Source organism: Hypanus sabinus, chromosome 4 (assembly GCF_030144855.1).
Source record: "Hypanus sabinus isolate sHypSab1 chromosome 4, sHypSab1.hap1, whole genome shotgun sequence".
NCBI classification, from domain to species: domain Eukaryota; kingdom Metazoa; phylum Chordata; class Chondrichthyes; order Myliobatiformes; family Dasyatidae; genus Hypanus; species Hypanus sabinus.
In genome coordinates this window covers 6,069,189-6,094,794 of record NC_082709.1, presented here as the reverse complement: position 1 = coordinate 6,094,794, position 25,606 = coordinate 6,069,189, and the positions used below count along the sequence as shown (strand labels likewise).

Genomic DNA, 25,606 nt, shown 5'->3' with positions numbered 1-25,606 from the left:
AGTATATGAAATGCAAGAGAAATCTTATGAAAGAAATCAGGAGAGCTACAATAAGACATGAAGTTGCTCTGGCAGACAAGGTGAAGGATACTCCTAAGGGCTTACACAGATGTATTAAGAGCAAAAGGTTAACAAGGGACAGCATTGGTCCTGTGTGAGATCAGAATGATAATTTATGCATGGGGCCAAAAGATATGGGGGAGGTCTTAAATGGATTTTTTGCATCTGTATTTACTCGTGAGTCGGACACAATCTGTAGATGTGTTGCAATGCAGCAGTGAGGACATGGACCCGATACAATTTATGGAGAAGGAGGTGTTTGCTGTCTGGTGGCGAATTAGGGTGGATTAATCTGCAGGGGCTGACAATGTGTTCCCTTGGACCCTGTGGGAGGCTAGTACAGAAACTGCAGGGGCCCTAGCAGAGATATTTAAAATATCCTTACCCTTGGGCGAGGTGCTGGAGGATTGGAAGATAGCTAATGTTGTTTCATTGTTCAAGAAAGGTTCTGAGAATAAACTGGAAATTATAGGCCAATGAGCCTGACATCAGTAGTGGGTAGGTTATTGGAGGGTATTTTAGGGGACCAGATATACTGTATAAGTACAGTGGATCCCAGTTAATTGGGACATATCCAGACCAGTACATTTTGGCCCAATTAAGCAGCTGCCCACATTTGCAAAGTTTCATGGAAATAGTGTATATATTAAAAAAAAGACAAACTACTATTTAACTGAGTAACAATTTATGTTATCAAATGAAATACAGAACAAATCAGAACACTACCAATACCTTTACAGTACTCTGAAACTGTATTAGTGCTAATAGTCATCGAGAGAGGAATGCATCTACTGAGTTCTTGTGATTGACTGTAATTGGACAAAATCAGTACGGGCACCTAGTGCAGATAATGGACTGCCTTCACACAATGCTGTAGATGAATACATTCTCCACGTATTCAGTTTCATTGTTACATTCAAGGTGATTGTTGATAACTTCATAGTTCCTGGCATCACCTGGTCTGAGTGTTTGAACCCACAGTGAGCAAAGTAGTTCTGAATTGTCTTACTGCTTATTTCTCACTATCAGTGACAAAAATCACTGCTTTTTGAAAACAAACACACACAACTATTTAAAACCTAATAGCTGTAAGTATCAGTAGTATCTAACGGCCACACAAATGCACATGACTGACTGACAGGAGTTAGAAACTGTTGTGCAATAGTTTCTTGCCTTAGGTAAGTGGCATAATGTCCTAAATAAACAAAAGGAATCCTAGCTATTTGCTCAATTTAGTTTTTATTCTTTAAAAGTTGTCCCAAATAAACAGCTGCTTTGATTAACTGATGACCCAATTAACTAGAAATATTTAATTATACATCCATATTCGGGTAGGCAGGGACCGGTTAGGGATAGTCAACGTGGCTTTGTGCATGGTAGGTAGGTCATGTCTAATCAATCCTACAGTAGAAAATTACCGGTAGACTTGATGAAGGCAAAACAGTAGGTGTTATCTGTGTTGACTTTAGGAAGGCTTTTTGACATGATCACATATGGGAAATTGGTCAAGAAGGTTCAGTGGCTTGGATTTCAGGATGAGGTGGTAAATTATATTAGATATTGGCTTTGCGGGAGAAGCCAGAGGGTGATGGTAGATGGTTGCCTCTATGACTAGTGGTGTGCCACAGGGATCAGTGCTGTGGCTATTGTTTGTTATCTATATGAACAATCTCAATGATAATGTGATAAACTGAGTCCGCAGCTTTGCAGATGACATCAAGATTGGGGGTGTAGCAGACAGCAAAGAAGGCTATCAAAGCCTGCGGTGGGATCTGGACCACCTAGAAAAATGGGTGGAGAAATGGCAGATGGAATTTAATGGAGCCAAGTATGAGTGAGATGTTACATTTTGGGAGCTAAGCCCGGGTAGGACTTGCATGAGGAACAGTGGTGTACTGAGGAGTGCGGTAGAACGGGGGCCTGGGAATACAGATCCACAATTCCTTGAAGGCAAGTTAACAGGTAGATAAGTTCATAAAGAGAGCTTTTGGCACATTGGCTTTCATAAATCAAAGTTGAATACAGGAGTTGGGATGTTGTGTTGAAGTTGTATAACAGTATTATGTGCATTTTTGGTCCCCTGCCTACAGGAAAGATGTAAGTAAGGTTGAAAGACTACGGAGGATATTTCCAAGGGTTTTGTAAGGACTTGAGGACCTTGTTATAGAGAAAGGTTGAAGAGCTTGTGTACTGTGCTGTAATATTCTAGTGTCTAGGTTAGGACTTTATTCCCTAGAGAGTAGGAGAATGAAGGAAGATTTGATAGAGGTGTACAAAATTATGACAAGTGTAGATAGGGTAAATGTAAGAAGGCTTTTTCCACTGAGGTTGGGCAGGACTACAACTGGAGGTCATAGGTTAAAGGAGAAAGGTGAAATGTTTATGGGATACATGAAAGGGAACTTCTTCACACAGAGGGTGTTGACAGTGTGGTACAGGCTGATTGTGGAAGTGGTTGATACACGTTCAATTTCAACACGAGAAATTTTGATACATAAATGGTTGGGAGGTTATGGAGAGCTATGGTCCAGTTACAGGTTTAATGGGACTAGGCAGATTAATAAATTTGGCACAGAATTGGGCTGAGGGTTCTGTTTCTGTGCTGTAGTATTTTATTACTCTGATTGCAGTTACTCTTTCAAATCTAGTGGACCTCTCCCTGAAGTGCATTTTAAGACTGTTGTGCACAAAAAGGACATGGCTTTAAATCACACTAAATCATAATAGATCATGACAGAGTGGAGACTTTGATCTGGTGTCCAATCATTTCCCATTTCTTAACTCTTAGTTAATTCTTCTGTGCTTTATGGTCCAAATGCCCATTTACTTTGGGGTTCTCCAGTGTGTAATCCACTTAAATGTACAGTTAGATAACATGAGTTAGTGTGGACCAACCAATTGTTGGGTTCTGAGGCGGTTATGTTGATGTCTGATTACAAAAAAAAATCTTAGTCTTTTATGATACCTCAGAGCTTGTTTCATAGTAGGGATTTCAGTTATGAAAGCATTAATGATTTAGGATTTATTAATTATTTAGAATTTGCATTCTTGGGATTTAATAAATTCACCTGCATCTGGATTACTTTGGTTAATTTTTGCTCTCTGTATTGACGCATTCCTATATGTAGAGCATGTAATTGCTTATCTAAGTTGTACAGTCACTCCATGGCAGTTATGTTACATTACTATGTAAGATATTTAATTAAACTGACACTTTGAAAAGAAGGTAAATCACAATTTGAATACAGGCTCGACGGAATAGAGAAATCGCTGTTCTACAACGAAAAATTGATGAGGTACCAAGCAGAGCAGAATTGACCCAATATCAGAGACGGTTTATTGAGCTCTACAATCAAGGTATGTATTTGAGTTGATTTTTTTTAAAGTATATAAAAATGTGTTTTTCATCTAACCTGTGGTAATGGAACCGGCAACTGATGACCAAGTCAAGATACAGGCGTCCCCCACTTAACAAATGTTCGCTTTACACCACTTTGCTTTTACAAAAGACCTACATTGGTAACCTGTTTTCGCATTAAAAAGAAAATTTTCGCGTTTTAAGAAATTTTTCCCCATAATAAATGAAAGTTCTTTACGCCATTTCAGCTTAAGAAATGTTTCATAGGAACGCTCTATCTTTGTAAATGGGGGGACACCTGCACAAAAAAAATTACAAAAACGAAGTAAGGAAAAATGTGAAAATAGCATAGTATATTTAATGACACAGAAGTTGGGGGTATTGTGGATAGTCTGAGGGCTGTCAGAGGTTACAGCAGAATATCAATAGGATGCAGAACTGGGCTGAGAAGTGGCAGATGGCGTTGAACCAAGAAAAGTATGAAGTGGTAGATCAAATTTGAAAACTGAATATGGGACACTCAAAACTTCTGCGCAGGTTGATGGTGTTGTTAAGAAGGCGTATGGTGTGACGGTCTTCATCAACGATGGGATTGAGTTCAAGAGCTGTGCGATAATGTTAAAGCTATACAAGACCTTAGCTAGACCCCATTTGGAGTACTGTGTTCTTAAGTGTATAAGATGATGAGAGGCATTGATTGTGTGGATAGTCAGAGGATTTTTTCCAGGGCTGAAATGACTAATGAGAGAGGGCATAGTTTTAAGGTGCTTGGAAGTGGGTACAAGGAGGACGTCAGAGGTAAGTTTTTCCACACAGAGTGGAGGGTGCATGGAATGCACAGCCAGAAGGCGGTAGAGGCGGATACAATAGGGTCTTTTTAGAGACACTTAGATGGGTACTTGGAGCTTAGAAAGTTAGAGGACTATGTGGTAGGGTAATTCCAGACAGTTTCTAGAATAGGTTACATGGTTGGCACAACATTGTGGGCTGAAGGGCCTGTAATGTGCTGTAAATTTCTATGTTCTGTTCTAAATGCACGCCACAGTTTCTGAGGAGAAATTGGACTGCATAACATGCAAGTGAGTTTAAAAGGAGTGAGCGGCAGCAGATGGGATATTCTGTGTGTCACAGTTCCTGAGGTGACGTTGGATTGTGCGTAATTAGGCATTTAACAAGGACCAATAAAAGAAGTTGGGTTTAAGCGGAGTGGCCATTGTGTGAGTTGGGAGCTCAAGCTTTGGCTCACAGAGGCTTCAGTGAGGAGAGGCAGATTTTATTTATTTGTTTCTTTCTTATTGCACAGTTAGAGCATTGGGACGCCAGGGCTAGTGGAATGCTCCTTTGTGGGCTATGGGAAGGCAGGAGATATCTGGTGTTATTACCAATTACACCTGCAGGAAGTGCATTTGGCTGCAGCTTCTTTCAGAACGTTTTAAGGAATTGGAGTTGGAACAGAATTAACTCCAAATCATTTGTGAGGGTGAGAGGTTGATCAGCAGGACATAGAGGGAGGTAGTCAATGGGATGCTTTGAAGAGTGACATGGGGACAAGAAGAGTGATGATTACAGGACTGAAGGTGTTGTATTTGGATGCACATAGTATACAGATCTTACAGTACAGTTAGAGATTGAAAGGTATGATATTATGTGCATCACTGACTTGTGACTGAAAGAAAATCATAGTTTGGAGCTTAAAATCCACGGGTACACTTTGTGTTTTAAAAGGACAGGCAGGTATGTAGTGGGTGGGGTGGCTCTGTTGGTAAAAAGTAAATTCAGATCCTTAGAGGTAACATAGAACTGGAAAATATGGAATCCTTGTGGGTAGAGTTAAGAAACTGCAAGGCCTCTGTACAGTAGGCAGGATGTGGGGTACAAATTGCAGCAAGAGATAGAAAAGGCATGCAAAATGGGCAATTTTACAATGTCATGGGAGATTTCAATATACAGGTGGATTGGGAAAATCAGTTTGCTTCTGGATCGCAAGAAATAGAATTTCTACAAGATGGCTTTTCAGAGTAGTTTGTAGTTGGGCCCATTAAGGGAAAGACAATTCTAAATGTGGGTGTTGTGTAATGAACCAGATTTCATTAGGGAGCTTAAGGTAAAGGAACTCTATGATGGTAAGCTAGCCAATAATATATAAGAGGATAACTAAAGTTTTTTTTAAAGTGATATAAAGAGCAAAAAAAAAGGAGGCCTGAGTAGATAACAGACTGCTGGAAAATGATGCAAGAGAGGTAGTAATGGGGAACATGCAATCGCAGATGAACTTGTATATCTTGTGTCAGTTTTCACTGTGGACAATGCTAGCAGTATACCAGAAGTTCAAGAATGTCAGGGGGCAGAAGTGATTGTAGTTGCTATTACTAAGAAGGTGATCAGACAGCTGAAGGTCTAAAGTAGATAAGTCAGTTGACCAGGGAACAGCAACCCAAAGTTCTGAAAGAAGTGGCTGAAGAGATTGTGGAGGCAGTAATAGTGATCTTTCAAGAATCGCTAGATCTAAGAAGTGAGGGAGGTCAAAAAAAAGATATTATAGGCTAGTTGGTCTGGTTTCAGAGATTGGGAAGATGTTGGAGCCCATTATTAAGGTTGAGGTTTCAGGGTACTTGGAGGCACATGATAAAGTAGGCCAGAGTCACCAAGGTTTCCTCAAGGGAAAATCTTGTCTGACAAATCTGTTGGAATTCTTTGAGGAAATATCAGGCAAGATAGACAAAGCAGAGTCTGTGGATGTTGTTTACTTGGATTTTCAGAAGGTCTTTGACATGGTGCTGTAGATGAGACTGCTTACAAGAACTCATAGCATTACAGGAAAGATACTATCATGGATAAAACAGTGGGTGATTGGCAGGAAACAGAGTGGGAGTAAAGGAGGTGTAGCGGTGTGCTACACACAGCGCTAATATTACGACATGGATTCGGTAACTGCAGTCGAAGGAAAAACTTTATTTGAAATCCTCAGCCTCACTTTTAAGCCTCTCTCGACCTGCCCCCCGTGGCGCAGAGGCTCCAAAGCTCTGTGCTCGCAAACCCCCGTAGGCTATCTAATTGTGAGCCGGTTCGGATGTGCCAGGAAATGGGTCGCCACATAACCACCCCCCCCCAGAACCGGCGATACCCCCCCAATGTCCACAGTCTGGGCCAGAACCTGCTTGGGAGGTCGGCCTCTGCGCCGAGGTGCCAGAAACTCGGCTGGTTGCGCCAGGTCCACACGGGCCCGTTTGAGGCGGTCCACCATGAAAACCTCCTCTTTCCCCCCCAATGTCCAGCACGAACGTGGACCCGTTGTTCCGGAACGGCCCCTCGTATGGCCGCTGCAGCGGTGGCCGATGCCCGCCCCTTCGTACAAACACAAACTTACAGTTCTGTAGGTCTTTGGGTACGCAGGTTGGGTGCTGCCCGTGCTGTGAAGTGGGTATGGGGGCCAGGTTACCGAGCTTCTCGCTTAATCTGCCCAGGACTGCTGCGGGATCTTCCTCTTGCTCCCGTGGGGCTGGTACGAACTCCCCGGGGACGACCAGGGGCGCGCCGTATACCAACTCGGCCGACGAGGCGTGCAGGTCGTCCTTGGGCGCTGTGCGGATGCCAAGTAGGACCCAGGGAAGCTCGTCCGCCCAGTTGGCTCCTCGCAGGCGGGCCATGAGGGCCGACTTCAGGTGACGGTGGAAATGCTCCACTAGCCCGTTCGACTGTGGGTGGTAGGCAGTGGTGTGGTGCAGCTGAGTCCCCAAAAGGCTGGCCATAGCTGACCACAGGCTGGAGGTGAACTGGGCGCCTCTGTCGGAGGTAATGTGGGCCGGTACACCAAAGCGAGATATCCAGGTGGCGATCAGGGCTCGGGCGCAAGATTCGGAGGTGGTGTCGGTGAGCGGGACCGCCTCTGGCCATCTTGTGAACCGCGCGACACTGGCAGGGGGCCCACGATATCCACATGAATGTGGTCGAAACGCCATGAATGTGGATGGAACTGCTGCGGTGGGGCTTTGGTGTGACGCTGCACCTTGGCCGTCTGGCAGTGCATGCACGTTTTGGCCCATTCACTGACCTGTTTGCGGAGTCCGTGCCAAACGAACCTGCTGGAAACCATCCGGACAGTTGTCCGGATGGAGGGATGCGCCAAGGTATGAATGGAGTCGAAAACACGGCGCCGCCAGGCTGTCGGGACGATGGGACGGGGCTGGCCGGTGGCGACGTCACAGAGTAGGGTCCTCTCACCCGGGCCCACGGGGAGGTCCTGGAGCTGCAAACCGGAGACTGCGGTTCTGTCACTCGGAATCTCCTCATCCGCCTGCTGCGCCTCTGCCAGTGCCTCAAAGTCTACCCCTTGGGAAAGGGCATGAACGGTAGGGCGAGAGAGCGCATCCGCCACGACATTGCCCTTACCCGAGACGTGCCGGACATCCGACGTGTATTCAGAGATGTAGGACAGGTGGCGTTGCTGGCGGGACGACCAGGGGTCGGACGCTTTCGTAAACGCAAAGGTAAGCGGTTTGTGGTCCGTGAACGAGGTGAAGGGCCGACCTTCTAGGAAGTACCTGAAATGCCGGATTGCCAGGTAGAGCGCCAACAGTTCCAGGTCGAAAGCACTGCAATTGAGCTCGGGTGGCCGCAGGTGTTTGCTGAAAAATGCCAGGGGTTGCCAGCGACCTGCGATGAGTTGCTCCAGCACCCCACCGACTGCCGTGTTAGATGCGTCCACTGTGAGGGCGGTAGGGGCGTCTATTCTGGGATGTACTAGCATTCCGGCGTTCACCAAAGCTTCCTTCGTTTGAATGAAAGCGGCGGCGGACTCCTCGTCCCAGGTAATGTCCTTGCTCGGACCCGAGATCAGGACGAACAGGGGGCGCATGATCCGGGCAGCTGAAGGGAGGAAGTGGCGGTAGAAATTGACCATACCTAGGAATTCCTGAAGGCCTTTGATCGTGGTGGGTCGGGGAAAGTGGCGGACCGCATCTACCTTAGCGGGCAGAGGGGTTGCCCCGTCTTTAGTAATCCTGTGGCCCAGGAAGTCAATGGTATCGAGTCCGAACTGGCATTTGGCGGGGTTGATTGTAAGACCGTACTCACTCAGTTGGGCGCAGAGTTGACGGAGGTGGGACAGATGCTCCTGACGACTACTGCTGGCTATGAGGATGTCATCCAAATAGATGAACGCAAAGTCCAGGTCCCGTCCCACCACGTCCATTAACTGCTGGAACGTCTGTGCGGCATTCTTCAGGCCGAATGGCATGCGGAGGAACTCGAAAAGGCCAAACGGGGTGATGAGAGCCGTTTTGGGGACGTCGTCAGGATGCATAGGGATTTGATGGTACCCTCGGACAAGGTCTACCTTGGAGAAGATCCGTGCGCCGTGCAGGTTTGCTGCAAAGTCCTGAATGTGCGGCACAGGGTAGCGGTCCGGTGTGGTAGCCTCGTTCAGCCTGCGGTAGTCGCCGCACGGTCTCCAGCCTCCCGTCGCTTTGGGCACCATGTGCAGGGGGGAGGCCCATGGGCTGTTGGACCGCCGGATGATCCCCAATTCCTCCATCCTCTGGAACTCCTTCGCCAGTCGGAGCTTGTCCGGGGGAAGCCGCTGAGCGCGGGCGTGGAGGGGTGGTCCCTGGGTCGGGATGTGGTGCTGTACGCCGTGCCTGGGCATGGCCGCTGTGAACCGCGGTGCCAGAACTGATGGGAAATCCGCCAGGACCCTGGTGAAGTCGTTGTCGGACAGCGTGATGGAGCCGAGGTGAGGGGCTGGCAACTGGGCTGCACCCAGGGAGAACGTCTGAAAGGTCTCGGCGTGTACCAGTCTCTTCCTGGGCAGGTCGACCAGTAGGCTGTGAGCTCGCAAAAAATCCGCACCCAGAAGCGGTTGGGCTACGGCGGCCAGTGTGAAGTCCCACGTGAACTGGCTGGAGCCGAACTGTAGCTGCACCTGACGGGTGCCATAGGTCCTTACTGTGCTGCCATTCACGGCCCTCAGGGGGGGACCCGGTGCCCTGCTGCGGGTGTCGTAACTCGTCGGAGGTAAAACGCTGATCTCAGCCCCAGTATCGACCAAAAACCGGCGTCCTGACCTTCTATCCCACACATACAGGAGGCTATCCCGATGGCCAGCCGCCGTAGCCATCAGCGTCGGCTGGCCCTGGCGTTTCCCGGGAACTTTGCAGGGCGGATGACAACGGCGGGCTTCTGCGCCCCACCGCTGGTGGTAGAAGCACCAGTGTTCATTGGGCCGGGGTTTGGCGGGCTCTGCGGCCGGGCCTGGACTGGTTTGCTGCCGGGAGCGTGGCTGGGAGATCTGCGCGATGGACCTTTTTGGCGTTCCACAGCAAGTCCGCCCGGGCTGCCACCTTCCGGGGGTCACTGAAATCCGCGTCGGACAGCAGCAGGCGTATGTCCTCGGGCAGCTGCTCCAGGAATGCCTGCTCAAACATGAGGCAGGGTGTGTGTCCGTCGGCGAGAGACAACATCTCATTCATTAAAGCCGATGGAGGTCTGTCGCCCAAGCCATCCAGGTGCAGTAAACGGGCAGCCCGCTCGCGCCGTGAGAGTCCGAAAGTCCTGAGGAGCAGGGCTTTGAATTCCGTGTACTTGCCGTCTGCCGGGGGCGACTGTACGAACTCTGCGACCTGGGCCGCTGTGTCCTGGTCGAGGGAGCTCACCACGTAGTAGTAGCGGGTGTCTTCTGAGGTGATCCGGCGAACGTGGAATTGGGCTTCGGCTTGCTGGAACCATAGGTTCGGGCACTGTGTCCAGAAACCCGGCAGTTTCAATGAAACTGCATGAACAGAGGCGGCGTCGGTCATTTCTGGTCCAAAAATCGTTTGGACCGTCGGGGTCACCAATTGTAGCTGTGTGCTACACGCAGCGCTAAAATTACGACACGGAGTCGGTAACTGCAGTCGAAGGAAAAACTTTATTCGAAATCCTTAGCCTCACTTTTAAGCCTCTCTCGACCTGCCCCCCATGGCGCAGAGGCTCCAAAGCTCTGTGCTCGCAAACCCCCGTAGGCTATCTAATTGTGAGCCGGTTCGGATGTGCCAGGAAATGGGTCGCCACAGAGGTCTATTTTGGTTAGCTGCCATTAACCAGTTGTGTTCCGCAGGGGTCAGTGTTGGGGCTGCTTTTCTCATGTCAATTATTTGCATAATGGAATTGATGACATTGTAGCGAGGTTTGTAAATGATATGAAGATAGGTGGAGGGGCAAATAATTTTGAGGAAGCAGAGAGTCTGCAAAAGGACGTGGACAGATTAGGAGAATGGGCAAAGAAGTAGCAATGGAATATAGTGTAACAAAGTTTAAAGTCATGCATTTTGGAGAAGAAATAAAGGCAAACACTATTTTCTTAATGGGGAAGAAATTCAGAAATCAGAATGGCAAGGTGACCTTGGGGTCCTTGTGCAAGATTCTGTAAAGTTAACTTGCAGGTTAAGAAAGGCAAATGCAGTGTTAGCATTATTTTCAAGAGGACTTGAATATAGAATCGAGGGGAACATGCACTAAATGCTGGAGGAACGCAGCAGGCCAGGCAGCATCAATGGAAAAGAGCAAACAGTCAACGTTTTGGCTGAGACCCTTCATTGGTACTGGAGAAAAAAGATGAAGTCAGAGTAAGAAGGTGGGGGGGGGGGGGGGGAGAAAAAATACAAGGTAGTAGGTGATATTTGAAATCAGGACAGGGAGGGGTGAAATAAAGAGCTGGGAAGTCAACTGGTGAAAGAGATAAAGGGCTGGAGAAGGGGGAATTCGATGGGAGAGGACAGAAGGCCATGGAAGGAAAGTGAAGGGGAACAGCACCAGACAGAGGGGATGGGCAAGTGAGGAGAAAAGGTGAGAGGGGAAAATGGGAATGGTGAAGGAGAGGAGGGGGGCATTACCGGAACTTCAAGAAATCTATGTTCCGGTTGGAGACTACCCAATTGGAATATAAAGTGCTCCTCCAACTCGAGAGTGGCTTCATTGCCGCAGTAGAGGAAGCTATGGACTGACATGTCAGAATGGGAAGTGGAATTAAGATTGGTGGTCACTAAGAGATCCTGCTTTTTTGGTAGATGAAGCATAGGTGCTCGGCGAAGCAGTCTCCCAGTCTACGTCGGGCCTCACCAATATACAGGAGGCCACACAAAGAGCACTGGATACAGTAGATGGCCCCAACGGACTAACATGTGAAGTGTTACCTCACCTGGAATGACTGTTTGGGAGCCTGATTGGTAGTGGGGAAGGAGCTGTAGGGGCAGATGTAGTACTTGTTCTGCTTGCAAGGATGTGCCAGAAGGGAGACCAATGGGGAGGGAGTCATGTAGGGAGTGATCTCTGCTAAAAGTAGAAAGTTTGGGGGCAGGAAAGATGAGCTTGGTGGTGGGTCCTCATTGGAAGTGGTGCAAGTTACAGAGAATTATGTGCTGGGCTGGACTGGTAGGTGAGGACAAGAGGAACCCTATCTCTGGTGAAGGGTGGGGTGGGGTGAGGTCAGACATGCACAAAATAGAAGTACGGATGTGGGCAGCATTGATGGAAGAGGAAGGGAGGCCCCTTTCTTTGAAGAAGAAGGACATCTCCTTAGTTCTGGAAGAGATGGGGGAATTGAGAGAAGGAGATGGTATTTTTACAAGTAATAGTGTGGGAAGAGGTAAAGTCCAGGTTGCTGTGAGAATCAGTGGGTTTATAAAAGATATCAGGAGATAATCCGTCTCCAGAGATGGAGATAGAGAGATTAAGGAAGTGGTGGGAGGTTTCGGAAATGGACCGGGTGAACTTAAGAGCAGGGTGGAAGTTGAAGGCAAAGTTGATGAAGTCGGTGAGCTCCGCATGGGTGCAGGAAGCAGCACCGATGCAGTCGATATGTAGCGAAGGAGAAGTTGTGGAGTGATGCCAGTGTTGGCTTGGAACATAGACAGTTCTGCATAGCCGCCAAAAAGGCAGGCACAGCTGGGACCAATGCAAGTGCCCATGGCTACACCTTTTATTTGAAGGAAGTGGAAGGAGCCAAAGGAGAAATTATTAAGAGTGAGAACCAGTTCCACCAAACGGAGGAGAGTGGTGGTGGAGGGTAACTGGTTGGGTCTGGTGTCCAGAAAGAAATGGAGAGCGTTGAGGCCTTGCTGATGGGCGATAGAGGTGTCTAGGGACAGGGGATCCATGGTGAAAGTAGGATGATTGGGGCCAGGAAACTTGAAATCACTGAAAAGATTAACTCATGGGTGTAGGTAGGAAGGACTGAACTGGGGGGATAAAACTGAATTGAAGTGTGGGGTAGGAAGAAGCAGAAACAATAGGTCTAGCTGGACAGGCAGGTCATCTTCTGTATCCAGTGTTTCCAGTGTGGTATCGGTGAGACCCAGCATAGATTGGGAGACTGCTTTGCCAAGCATCCTCGCTGCGTCCACCAGACAAAGTGGGATCTCCCAGCGGCCACCCATTTTAATTCTACTTCCCATTCCCATTCTGACATGTCAATCCATGGCCTCCTCTAATGCAGCGATTGAGTCCATACTCAGGATGAAGGAACAACTCCTTATATTCTGTCTGGGTAGCCTCCAACCTGATGGCATCACCATTGATTTCTTGAACTTCCAATAATGGCTCCTTCCCCTTTGACCATTCCCCGTTCCCTTTACCCTCTTTCACCTTTTCTCCTTACTTCCATCACCTCTATCTGATGCTCCTTCCCTTTCCTTCCATTGCCTTCTGTCCTCCTCTATCAGATTCCCCCTTCTCCATTCCTTTATTTCTTTCACTGATTGACTTTTCAGCTCTTTACATCAACCCCCTCCCAGCTTCACTTATCACCTTATGTTTCATCCTTTCTCCCCCACCCCACCTTCTTAATCTTACTTCTCATCTTTTTTCCTCCGGACCTGATGAAAGGTCTCAACCCAAAATATCAACTGTGTTCTCTTTTCCATTGATGCTGTCTGGCCTGCCTGAGTTCCTCCAGTATTTTGTGTGAGTTGCTCTAGATTTCCAGCATCTTCAGATTTTCTCTTGTTTGTGATAGAGTAGAGGGGTGTCCTTTTAAAACAGAGATGAGGAGGAATTTTTTTTGTCAGTGAGCTGGGAATCTGTGGAATTTTTTATCACAGGTAGCTGTGGAGACCAAACCTTTATGAATATTTAAGACAGAGGTTGATAGATTCTTGATTGGTTAGGGCATGAAGGGATATAGGGAGAAGGCAGGAGACTGGGACTGAGAGGGAAATGGATCAACCATAATGAAACGTGGAGCAGACTCGATGGGCCAAATGGCCTGGTTCTTTTTCTATATCTTTTCTTATAAAAGCAAGATGTAAAGCTGAGGCTTTTTAGGGATTTGTCAGGCGGAACTTGGAGTATTGTGAACAGTTTTGGGCTCCTTATCCAAGAAAAGATGTGCTGGCATTGGAGAGGGTTCAGAGGAGGTTCACAAGAATGATTCCAAGAATGAAAGGGTTAATGTGTGACGAGCATTTGGCTCTGGGCCTGTACTTGTTGGTATTTGTAAGAATGGGAGGGGATTTCATTGAAACCTATTGAATTTTGAAAGGCTTTGATAGAGTGGATGTAGAGAGGATATTTCCTGTAGTGGGGGTGTCTCAGACCACAAGGAGCAGAATAGAGGAACAGAGGTGTGGAGGAATTTCATTAGCCATAGTGTAGTGGATCTGGAATTCATTGCTTTAAATATATCCAATTGACTTGGCCTCCATCTGTGGCAAAGTGTGATAGGTTAGTTAGTGTCAAAGTTAAGGGGAGAAGGCAGGAGAATGGAGGAGAGGGATAATAAATCAACCATGATGGAATGGTGAAGCAGACTCGATGGGGTAAATGGCCTAATTCTGCTCCTATGTCTTATTGTCTTCTATTTAAATTAGTTAAATATTATAATGATATTTGGAAGAATTCCTCTTGTATTTTAGATTTTGCAGTTAATCATTTGAAACAGATGAGGATTTGCTTGAATAAAACTCTTTAAGCTGTTCCTGATATTCATATGTTCTGTTGCAGTGTCAGCAACGCACAAGGAAACAAAACAATTTTTTACACTTTATAACACACTTGATGATAAAAAGGTGTACTTGGAAAAAGAGGTAAGGATATCAGAACAGGCATTTTGCTTCATATTCTAATTCACTGAATAATTTGAAATAATTGAGGCAAATGGTTTCATCTAAAGTTGTGTCTGTCATAAAATACAAACAAGTACAAATGCTAGACCTGAGAAATACATGAAAAGTAGAGAATGCACAGGGGATTGGTTGACAACTGTCACATTGGGTACTTACTTGTGGCTTGAGTTTATCCTGTAGATATGGGATCAAAATAAACTAGGCACCAGAAGTCCCTGAGTAACACAGGTATTTCTGAGAATTATTTTCCCATAACTCAGAAACAAACAATCTTAATGTGGACCGTTTAACATGAACATATTTATTGTCCTGCCCTATGTAGTACAGAATCAGAATGTGCCACATTCAATGGTAGTTTCAATGACCTTAAACAATCAGTGGATATTACATTAAGTATTTTGCAAAAAACTATGAAGAGATTGCCTTGTCTTTTTCTGAAGCAAATTTCTTACACGGCCTCGTGGTGTGAACCAGTGGCTATGTTCTTAACATGTTTTACATGTTACATGTAAACAGTTTTTTGAAAGCTGGTTAGTTTTGAAATAACTGACTCCTGAAGATCTTTGCATTTCAATAACTAACTTTAACAAACTATGGGAGAATTTCGATATAGTCTGATTTCCATAAGTCAGATCTACATTTACCCAGACAGCTCCTGTACGAACTTTGCACAGTGGGGATGGAAAGAAATCTGAACTGCTATTTATCCTACTATTGAAATACAATGGCCACTGTCTTGCATACTTGTATCTCAGGAGAGAAGAATAAACTGATCGAATCTTTACCCATATTCTCTACTTACCATCTTTATTAATAAAGGATAGAATACCCAAGTGTAAATGGGTGATCAAAGCCAGATTACTTAATACATCAGTGAGTGTGAATTTTGTAATTTACAAGGTGATCTGTCAGCAATTTGTATGATGTAGATCTGTGAATAAGAGTTTGAGACTGATTTCTGATTACCAGAAGGATACAATTGAAAGTGAATGGAACAGTCAATGTTTAAAATTAGCTGCATTATCATTCAGTTGAGGGCAATTGTGATAAGAAGTCAAACATGAAATAAAAATGTTTAACTGTGGAAAAAAAAAACTAACCATATTATTTTAGAAAATACCTCTTTCTGTAAATTAATATAAGTTTAAGCATCTTCTTCTCCAGTGCCTGGGTATGTTTGGCTATAATGTATAAACATGTTTATTGTTTGTTATCATTTTCTAATTTTAAGATACATAATTTGGATTGATAAAAGGTTTTAGAAGTGTGGATAGCACAGTACAGTCGGCCCTCCTTATCCGGGACCCCTTGCGGATACCAAAATTCGTGGATGCTCAAGTCCCTTATTCAACCTGTCTCAAAGCGGTGGACATTAGGACCCGGCGCTAGAGCTCTGAATGCGCAGTGTTTCTGTTCACGAAAATAATCACGATCGCGATTGAAAATAAAGTGGAAATAATAAAGCGATTGGAAAGAGGTGAAATGCCATCGGTCATTGGAAAAGCGTAAGGCTACAGTCGGTCAACGATCAGAACAATTTTAGAGGATAAAGTGAGAAAGGCTCTGCCCCGATAAAGCTACAATTATTACTAAGTAACGCAGCGGTTTAATTATTGGGTTTTGGGTTTTTGATCCTCCACGTCAACCTGGCATGGTGGAGAGTGCACTCCGTAGCGATCTGTCACTAGATCGAGCTCGGGAACTTCCCAAGCCCGGCGCTGAAACATACGTTCTTAAGTGTTTTATACGCATAGAAAGGTAAAATATATACTATATACGAAGACAAACGTTTGACTAACTGACGCTAAATAATACCGGATGTACCTGTTCTGACTTACTTAGTAAGAGAACTTCCGATTTTTTCGATCCGTGATGCACGATAACCTACGCACATCTTCCTGTATACTTTAAATCATCTCTAGATTACTTATAATAATACAATGTAAATGCTATATAAAATGGTGGTTATACTGCATTGTTTAGGGAATAATGACAAGAAAAAGAAGTCTGTACATGCTCGAACAACAAGTGCTGGAAGAGCACTTATGGGTTTTCGTGATTCGCGGTTGGTTGAATTCGCACATGCGGAATCCGCGGATAAGGAGGGCCGACTGTACTTTAACAATGTGTCAGATACTGATCTAGTTTTCTCTTTTGTCAGGTCAACCTGTTGAATTCAATTCATGACAATTTTCAACAGTAAGTCTTGTGTCAAATTGTGAAGATGTATAAATTTAAACTAGGAGCAGGCGATTTAGTCGCATCTTTCATGGATTTTGTCTTTTAATTCTCATCTTGATTATGCATAAGTAATTCAAAATCTGAATAATCTAAGTTCTTAGTGCAGTATCAATTCAGGTGTGCGCACAGGGTCTTCGAATTAGAATCTGTTCATTTTGACGTATTAAGTTATAAAGGTAACAATCACCTGAATTAATCTCCTTTGATTTGTGGCTTTTCTAATTTGGCCTTGTCTCTCAATGATTATCCGATATTTGTGTTGCGTTTCTGTAGGTATTTGTTGATATGTGTATTTGAATCTTTTTATCTGTATTTTTAAGTTGATACATTGCAGAATGCTCTGTTAAATTTGCTTTTCAGAGCAATGGCTTCGCCAGCTACCCGAGAACAATTCTTGCGTCAGATGGAACAAATCGTGGAAGGTATTAAGCAGAATCGCATGAAGGTAAGAGCACAGTTAATTTCAAATGCATCATTCCTGGCAATCTTTCCAAAACATTTTTCAAAAGTAATTAGTAGAGATGAAGGAAATGAATTCTATATAGAATTGATTATAAATTAGAAATAATTTTAAGGAAGAGGTAGAGCTAACTGGATATTTTTCATGACAGTTTTGTGAATGAATGTCCATTTGGAATAAAGGGGGGTTATCTATTTTCTTCAGGGTAAGATTGGTCTTTCACATTTAGAGCTGACATTGATGTAGGCATGGTGGAATTTGGATTATTTGTATGTAACTTTTCAATGGTTATTTTATAAAATGAGAATCTGTTCTGAAGACAACGAGGGAATGGCAAAAATAGTTTGTAAACGTTCTTATCAGTTGATTAAGGTGCTTTTCTATCAATTACTATCTCAAGTGTCATTGATATATTTGTACAACATTGAAGCTACAGATTAACACACCAGTTAATTTGATTTTTGTTGGTAAATCAAATGCAGCATTAATACTTCATTCCATGTAACATATAGTTGTATTTCAAATTTAACTTTTTTCATAGTGTATTAGCCACAAAAGTATATTGAAATACAGTCAGCCCTCCTAACCTGTGGGGTTTGGTTCCGGGACCCCCCACGGATACCAAAAAATGTAGATGCTCAAGTCCCTTATTCAACCTGTCTCAATGTGGTGGATCTTAGGACCCAGTGGAACCCCAGACCTTATTTAACCTGACTCAGTGCGGTGGTCTTTAGGACCTGGCACAGCTCTGAATGTGCAGTGTTTCTGTTCACAAAAATAATCACGATTGAAAATAAAGCGGAAGTAGTAAAGCAATCGGGAAGAGGTGAAACGCCATCATTGTAAAAGTGTTATGCTACAATTGGTCAACGATCGGAGCAATTTTAATGGATAATGTGAAAGGCTCTGCCCCGATGAAATCCACAATTATTACTAAGCAATGCAGTGGTTTAATTATTGAAATACATACGTTTCTTAAGTGTTTTCTATGCATAGAAAGGTAAAATATATACTATATGCTAAGACAGACGTTTGACTAACTGACGCTAAATAAACCGGATGTACCTCTTCCGACTTCAAATCCGTTTTAAAGACGGACTCAGGAATGAAACTCATTCATAACCCGGGGACTGCCTGTACTTTTAAATCATCTCTAGATTATAATACCTAATACATTGTAAATGCTATGTAAATAGTTGGTATACTGTATTGTTCAGGGAATAATTACAATAAAAAATAGTCTGTACAATCTCAAGCAACCGAGTGCTGGAGAGAGAACTTCTGGGTTTTCCCGATCTGCAGTTGGTTGAATCGGTGCATGCGGAACCCGCAGATAAGGAGGGCGGACTGTATTCTTTGCACTCTATTCACCTTATTTTTATTAAATACATTTTTTACAGGTAACAAGTTAGCTTTAAATGTTGTGAGAAAGCCCTTTTATAATTAGCTGATTATATATGATTTTATAACTAAATTCTTTCTTTGTTGGTTCTTTTCTTTCTCACTCATTCCCTTCCAATGCTACCATTCTCTGCAATAATCCTACAAAAACTAGCTGGAGAAAAAAAAGCAAGAAAATAAAATGAGACGTGATCAGCTGAATGATGAGTACCTTGAACTGCTGGAGAAACAACGTCTATACTTCAAAACTGTCAAAGAATTTAAAGAGGTATTATTTTATCTTGCATACAAAATTATGAAAACTTGTGGGTAATAATATTTTAGTGATTTTGTTTACATTTTATAAGTTTTTAGAAGTGCAGAGGGCAGGGTGGTGAAGAAATATATTTTTGGTTTTGTCAATTGAATATTCATGTATCAAAATTGCAGTAGTATAATTTGAGTAAAGGTAAGTTTTGTTTTTAGGGTTGTTCACCGAACCTGGAGGTCAGATTGCAAACGTCATCCTGACTGGTGATGAAACATCATCTGTTTCCTATTGAATGTTGTTCAGCAGAGTGCTTACCTTTATACTGGTCTGACTCTTTTTGCACTAAGTCTTGCGACAAAATATCCTACCACTGAGAGTCGACCTTAGACTGAACAAAGAGCCAGACCAATACAATGCAAGTACTCAGCAGAACCAACACTCAGTTGCGCACTTATGATGTCACCTCACCTGGTGATAAAACATTTGCGACCTAACTCCCAGGCTTGGTGAACAGCCCTGCAAGCAAGCAGCCACTGTGAGCTACCAACCTTCTCTTATATTTCAAATAATTTTAGTCTATTTTGCCAGGTTGTAGATCAGTGAATGTGTTCCCAGGAGTGATTCCATGGTTATACTAATCCTTCAACTAACTGAAATGGATTTGAAAAACTCGGTTTTGTTGGTATGAATATATCGCTGGGTGGGTGTATGGCTATCTCAGTAACTGGAACATAGTGAAGGAAATAGAAACATTTTCTTGTCAAATCTTTGGTGATATCCTGTTTGTCCCATGTAGTTAGAAGTAACCATGTTGGTAATGTTTTATTATCGATTAAATCACAGAACCTTTAATGAAAAAGCAACAAAATTAAAGATCTCGCAAGCCCATGGCAAAGTATTTCAAGTAAATTAGATCTTTAGTCTTTTTTTAATCAACTTTTATTTTAAAAGTACTTTCTGTGTCAGCATTTTGCTCCCCACTAATTTTTTTTACTGGGAGTAAAGCACATTCAATTTACCAGATTTCTGCAGTTGTAAAGTCAGGCCCTGGATGTATGTGGGTGGTGGAAATTCATTGTAAGGATTAGAAACAGTGACTGTGCATGAAGGGAAAGAAGAGAGTGTCTTTCAGGTATCTTGGTTGGCTGACCAAAACGGAGGGAAATTATTCTGGTAATTGTGGGTCTGTTGTATGATCAATCATTTTTATAGATTAACAATGAACAAATTGAAGGTGAAAATATATTTTAATTAAAGTTTCCTTGAAAACAGATATTGTTTTTATTAGCAGGGAACTTAATTTTTGATTTATTTTACTCCGCAGGAGTGTCGCAAGAATGAAATGTTATTGACCAAAATGAGAACAATGGGGGCTTCTTGAATAAATTCACCGTGAGTCCAAGGACTGGACTTAATTCTCCCATGGAAGGCTTTCTGAGCACTTAGAAAGTAAATACTGGATGCATGGTGCCCTACGCATTTTGTCTTTTTTGGATGTAATTTAGTCAAATGCACAGCTAACAACTTTGTTTATCCATGACACTTATGAGCCAAATAATCCATTGTATTATGTAAAGCCATTTGCCCCATAATAAAAATAATGCAAGCTAACCTGAGCTAGTTTCTTGATTTATCATGCTGAAATTATTTACATTGAGATACAGCTTGAATTAGGCCCTTCTGGCCAGTTTAACACTATCCAAATCACAGACTATTTACAAAGACCAATTAGCCTACCAACTGGTACACCTTTGGGCTGTGGGAGGAAACCCATGCAGTCACAGGGAGAATGTACAAACTCCTTACAGATGGCAACAGGAATTAGTACTATAAAATGTTGTGCTAGTCACAATGCTACCATCCCACCCCAATTTTAGTTTTGCAAGTGATTCATGCTGCTTCGACTCACCTGTTAAAGGTGCTCTCTTATGTGATGGGAATCTTTTCTTCGCTGTTGTCAAATTGATAACATCGGCCATTATAACATAATTGTTCTCCAGTTTGCTCTTTTTATGTTTCTATCCCTCCCTTGTGAGATGCCTTTTGCCTTTGATCTCTAATTGTAATCTACAATTCTGCACAGAAAGACAGGAGGTGTGACACTGTAATAAAGAAGGCTTGATTGTCATCGACATGCATCTAGAAACGTGCAGGGATTTTGATTATGAAAAAAGGCACATAATTTAAAAAGTAGAAGTTAGGAATTGATATAGATTAATAGATTCCAAAGGTAACATTGAGGCTGTGAAAAGATGGCATTGCTGGAATGTTTCTGGTCATGCATGAATAAATAACACCATCTCACACCGATTTAAAGCATTGAGGAAGATTGAAAACATTGAGGCGAGTGCCAAAGGAATGTGAGTGTTCAGCTCCATCTACCAGCCTGTTGCTGCTGCTGGAGGAAGGTGCCAGTATGTGACGGTCTCTTGCTCGTTGCTCCTGACGGAAGGTCTCATGCGTTTGAATGGTCTCTCTCTCACTCGAAGCTGTCAGATGATGGTACTGAAGTTCTGGGTCTGCAGTTTGTAGGTTGGGACTGTAGTTCAATTTGAGCTGAACTGAATACAGACTCCTTTGATTTTTGTGTTTTTATATTGTGTTTTCGCCTGTTCATTCTTGTTGCAGTTTGTGATTTTTTTTTGCGCATGGGAGGTGACGTTCTTTTCGTTTGTGTGATTTGCTTTTTTCACGGAGGATGGTGGGGTTTGATGTTCTTGTTGACTTTTGCACGATTTTTTTTGCGACGGTGGGTTGATGCTCTTGTTGCTGTTTGCCTGATTTGTGTTTTTTTTTGTGCATTTGGAGTCAGGTGATGCATTTCTTTGAATGGTTTCCATGGTTTTCTTTTTATTGTGGCCATCTGGAGAAGATGAATCTTGAGGTTGTATACTGATATTAAATGTACTTTGAACTTCGAGCCAAGCTTAGTTATCCAAGTACGACCTTCCTTTTACCCAAAGTTCAATGGCCAGACCTCTCGAGGGTGATGTTGTCAGTGCTATCATCACTTTTTGGTTACAGAAAATCAATTGTATGGAAATTGGCCAGAATGTATTTGTCCTGTTTTCATATACTGGATCTGCCTGGGTATTTGTTCACATTATTGGGAGGGAATGACAGTGTTGTATTTATATTGGAGCAGCTTGGCTAGAGGTGCATCTCGTTCTGTGTTGTGACTTTGATCCTCCAACCTTTGCTATATCTAGTGGTCTCAGGTGTTTCTTGTTGCTATGCAGAGTGAATTGACTTGGCAGGATCAGTTAAATAATCTTCTGTTAGAACACCATGGGTTAGCAGCAGCTGTGGGAGGACAATAATTTTGGGCAATTCTTTTCCTTCCACAGATACTACTTAATCTGTTGAGTCATTCTAGCAGGTTGTTTACAGATCCAGATTCTGACATCTGCCATCTCTTTTCTGAATTGACTGAAGACTGACAAAACTGAATCAGGGATTGTAGGAGGAAATTAAGATGGGTTATCTTACTGGCTCTCCTGATGAAGATGGTTGTGAATTCTGTGCTTTAATATCTACCTACCTACTAGGCCCTATGTTTGTTACAGACGGGGCTGTTGTTGGACCCATTTACTGTTGAATTACCACCATTGTCTTAGCCTACTTTGTGGCAGGACCATGTAACTTTAATTCAATTAATTGGCTGTGGGATTCAATAGTTTGGGTTAGGGTGCCTATAGTCTTGAGTAACAGCTTCAGGCTGGCACCTCATATTAGGTATATTTGGTGCTGCCACTATTGTCACTTTCTATATTGTGTACGTGTTTGCTGATCCGCAGCTTCTCTTGGATGCCCAGTTTTTTGTTACCCTACTTCTGAATCTGCCCCTTTATGATGTTTTGTCATTGCATGCTTGGAAGTGTACAGATGTGAAGATGGGATTTTGTCTCCAAAAAGAAACTCGTCATCTCTATGTTCAGATAAATTATGGACAGCTGTATCTGCCATAGGTTAATTTGTGAGTCTAAGGTCAAGAATCTGCTGCATGCTCAGTCTATTAGTAATGGCCTTCAGTCTAGATCAAAGATGGTGCTACTGACGGATATTCTCCCACCCAGAAGAACCTTTGCTATTTTCAGTGCTCTTACTGTGTTCAACAAAGAGAATGGCAGATTTCTTTATCCACATTTCAACTGGTATTTTAGTTTGGAGAGGTCTGTAGTTGATGTTGACCTACTTGGAGCTGTTTCCACTCTTCGGTATACACTTATGTTACCATCTCGGGTGGGTCTAACCTATGTTTGGGATTGGATATGAAAGGCACGTTGTCCATAAAGAACGGCTACGACGATGTAAGTCTATTTGACTAATTTATTGGGCTGCTCTCTCACTTCAGAGATGTCTTCAGATATTTGAGAGGAGGACTTTATAAGATTGTCACATCAGAATTTGGTGCCTGGGTTAATGCTGGCAAATGTAGTTTTATTCTACTTCCAACTGTACGCTGTTCTTGAGTAGTTTGCTAGGCCAACTCACTGGCCAAATCAGGTAAGATAGCAGCTTTCCCTTCCTGAAGGATAATAGTAATTCAGATGTCTTTTTACAGCTATCTAGTAACTGCAGTAAGTTCCCAGTAACTGACTGAACTTTAATTCCACAACAGTGGGAGGGTTTGAGCTTTCTTTCTAATAGCTGTTTCTTATAACTAGAAATGCTTAATATATTTATTTTGTAGATATTTTTTGTTAGAGGAAACCTTTGAAACATAGTTGTATTTTGATTAAAGAAAAAAGCAAATTGTTTGAGTGCACTTACTGCAGAGGCAGAAGAATGTGTTAATGACATGATGGGCTTCATTTTTGATCTCATTGTAAAAACAGATCAAAGGACAAAACCAGAGCGCCACAGTAGTTTTGTTGGTTCAAACAAAAGCAGTATACCAAAACTACTTTGAAATGATTTGTTTATATTAACCACCTGAACTGCCTTTTTGTGTTTAAAAAAAATGACAGTATTGAAAGCCCACTTATGTACCAAGTCGAAATAATCTTGTTATAAAAGTAGTGAATTTCCACTGTTAGTTTTGCCAATATGAAGTTTTATAATATCTTGTCCCACCACCACCATCAGTGATCTCATATCAGGGCTGAAGGCAGACCTAGAAACATAGAAATAGAAAACCTAGAGCACAATACGGGTCCTTTGGCCCACAATGCAATGCTGAACATGTACTTACTTTAGATATTACCTAGGGTTACCCGTAGCCCTCTATTTTTCTAAGCTCCATGTACCTATCCAGGAGTCTCTTAAGACCCATTGATCTGCCTCCACCACCATCACTGGCAGCCCATTCCATACAGTCACCACTCTCTGCGTAAAAAAAAGAAACCACTTGCCCCTGACTTCCCCTCTGTACCTACTTCCAACAACCTTAAAACTGTGCCCTCTCGTGTTAGCCATTTCAGCCCTAGGAAAAAGCCTCTGTCAATCCACACAATCAATGCCTCACCATCTTATACCTCTCTATCAGGTCACCTCTCATCCTCCGTTGCTCCAAGGAGAAAAGGCTGAGTTCACTCAACCTATTCTCATAAGGCATGCTTCCAAAACCAGGCAACATCCTTGTAAATCTCCTCTGTACCCTTTCTATGGTTTCCACATCCTCCTGTAGTGAGGTGACCAGAACTGAGCACAGTACTCTGTGGGGTCTGACCAGGGTCCTATAAAGCTGTAACATTACCTCTTGGCTCTTAAACTCAATTCCACAGTTGATGAAGGCCAATGCACTGTATGCCTTAACTACAGAGTCAACCTGTGCAGCAGCTATGAGTGTCCTATGGACACAGACCCCAAGATCCCTCTGACAGACAGACATACTTTATTGATCCTGAGGGAAATTGGGTTTTGTTACAGCCACACCAAGAATAGTGAAGAAATATAGCTATACAAAACCATAAATAATAAGTTAATAATTTATAAATAATAAGTTAATTATGCCAAGTGGAAATAAGTCCAGCCTATTGGCTCAATGTTACATCTCGGTGGAATGAGTCTCCGGCTGAATGTACTCCTGTGCCTGAACAGTACATTATGGAGTGGATGGGAGTTATTGTCCAAGATGGCATGCAACTTGGACAGCATCCTCCTTTCAGACACCACCATCAGAGTCCAGTTCCACAACATCGCTGGCCTTATGAGTTTGTTGATTCTGTTGGTGTCTGCTACCCTCAGTCTGCTGCCCCAGCACACAACAGCAAACATGATAGTACTGGCCACCACAGCCTTGTAGAACATCCTCAGCATCATCCGGCAGAAATTAAAAGACCTCAGTCTCCTCGGGAAATAGAGATGGCTCTGACCCTTCCTGTAGACAGCCTCAGTGTTCTTTGACCAGTCCAGTTTATTGTCAATTCATATCCCCAGGTATTTGTAATCCTACACCATGTCCACACTGACCCCTTGGATGGAAACAGGGGTCACCGGTGCCTTAGCCCTCCTCAGGTCCACCACCAGCTCCTTAGACTTTCACATTAAGCTGCAGATGATTCTGCTCGCACCATGTGACAAAGTTTCCCACCATAGCCCTGTACTCGGCCTCATCTCCCTTGCTGATGCATCCAACTATGGCTGAGTCATCAGAAAATTCTGAAGATGGCAAGACTCTCTGTTGTAGTTGAAGTCCAAGGTGTAGATGATGAAGAGAAAGGGAGACAGGACAGTCCCCTGTGGAACCCCAGTGCTGCTAACCACTCTGCCTGACACAGTGTTTCAAGTGCACGTAG

At 43.5% G+C, this 25,606-nt stretch overlaps 1 protein-coding gene across 2 annotated transcripts in view; it reads left to right on the top strand.

Moving 5' to 3' along the window:
* Positions 1 to 20,472, top strand: part of ccdc93 (coiled-coil domain containing 93) — a 79,022-nt gene extending 58,550 nt beyond the window's left edge. For both annotated transcript variants that reach the window (XM_059966311.1, XM_059966310.1), the window contains 6 exons: positions 3,309 to 3,417; positions 14,393 to 14,475; positions 16,676 to 16,713; positions 17,116 to 17,200; positions 18,771 to 18,884; positions 20,191 to 20,472. In XM_059966311.1, the coding sequence (XP_059822294.1) occupies positions 3,309 to 3,417; positions 14,393 to 14,475; positions 16,676 to 16,713; positions 17,116 to 17,200; positions 18,771 to 18,884; positions 20,191 to 20,247 (486 nt within the window). In that variant the 3' untranslated portion in view covers positions 20,248 to 20,472. The remainder of the gene's footprint in view (positions 1 to 3,308; positions 3,418 to 14,392; positions 14,476 to 16,675; positions 16,714 to 17,115; positions 17,201 to 18,770; positions 18,885 to 20,190) is intronic.
* The last annotated feature ends 5,134 nt before the right edge of the window (positions 20,473 to 25,606 follow it).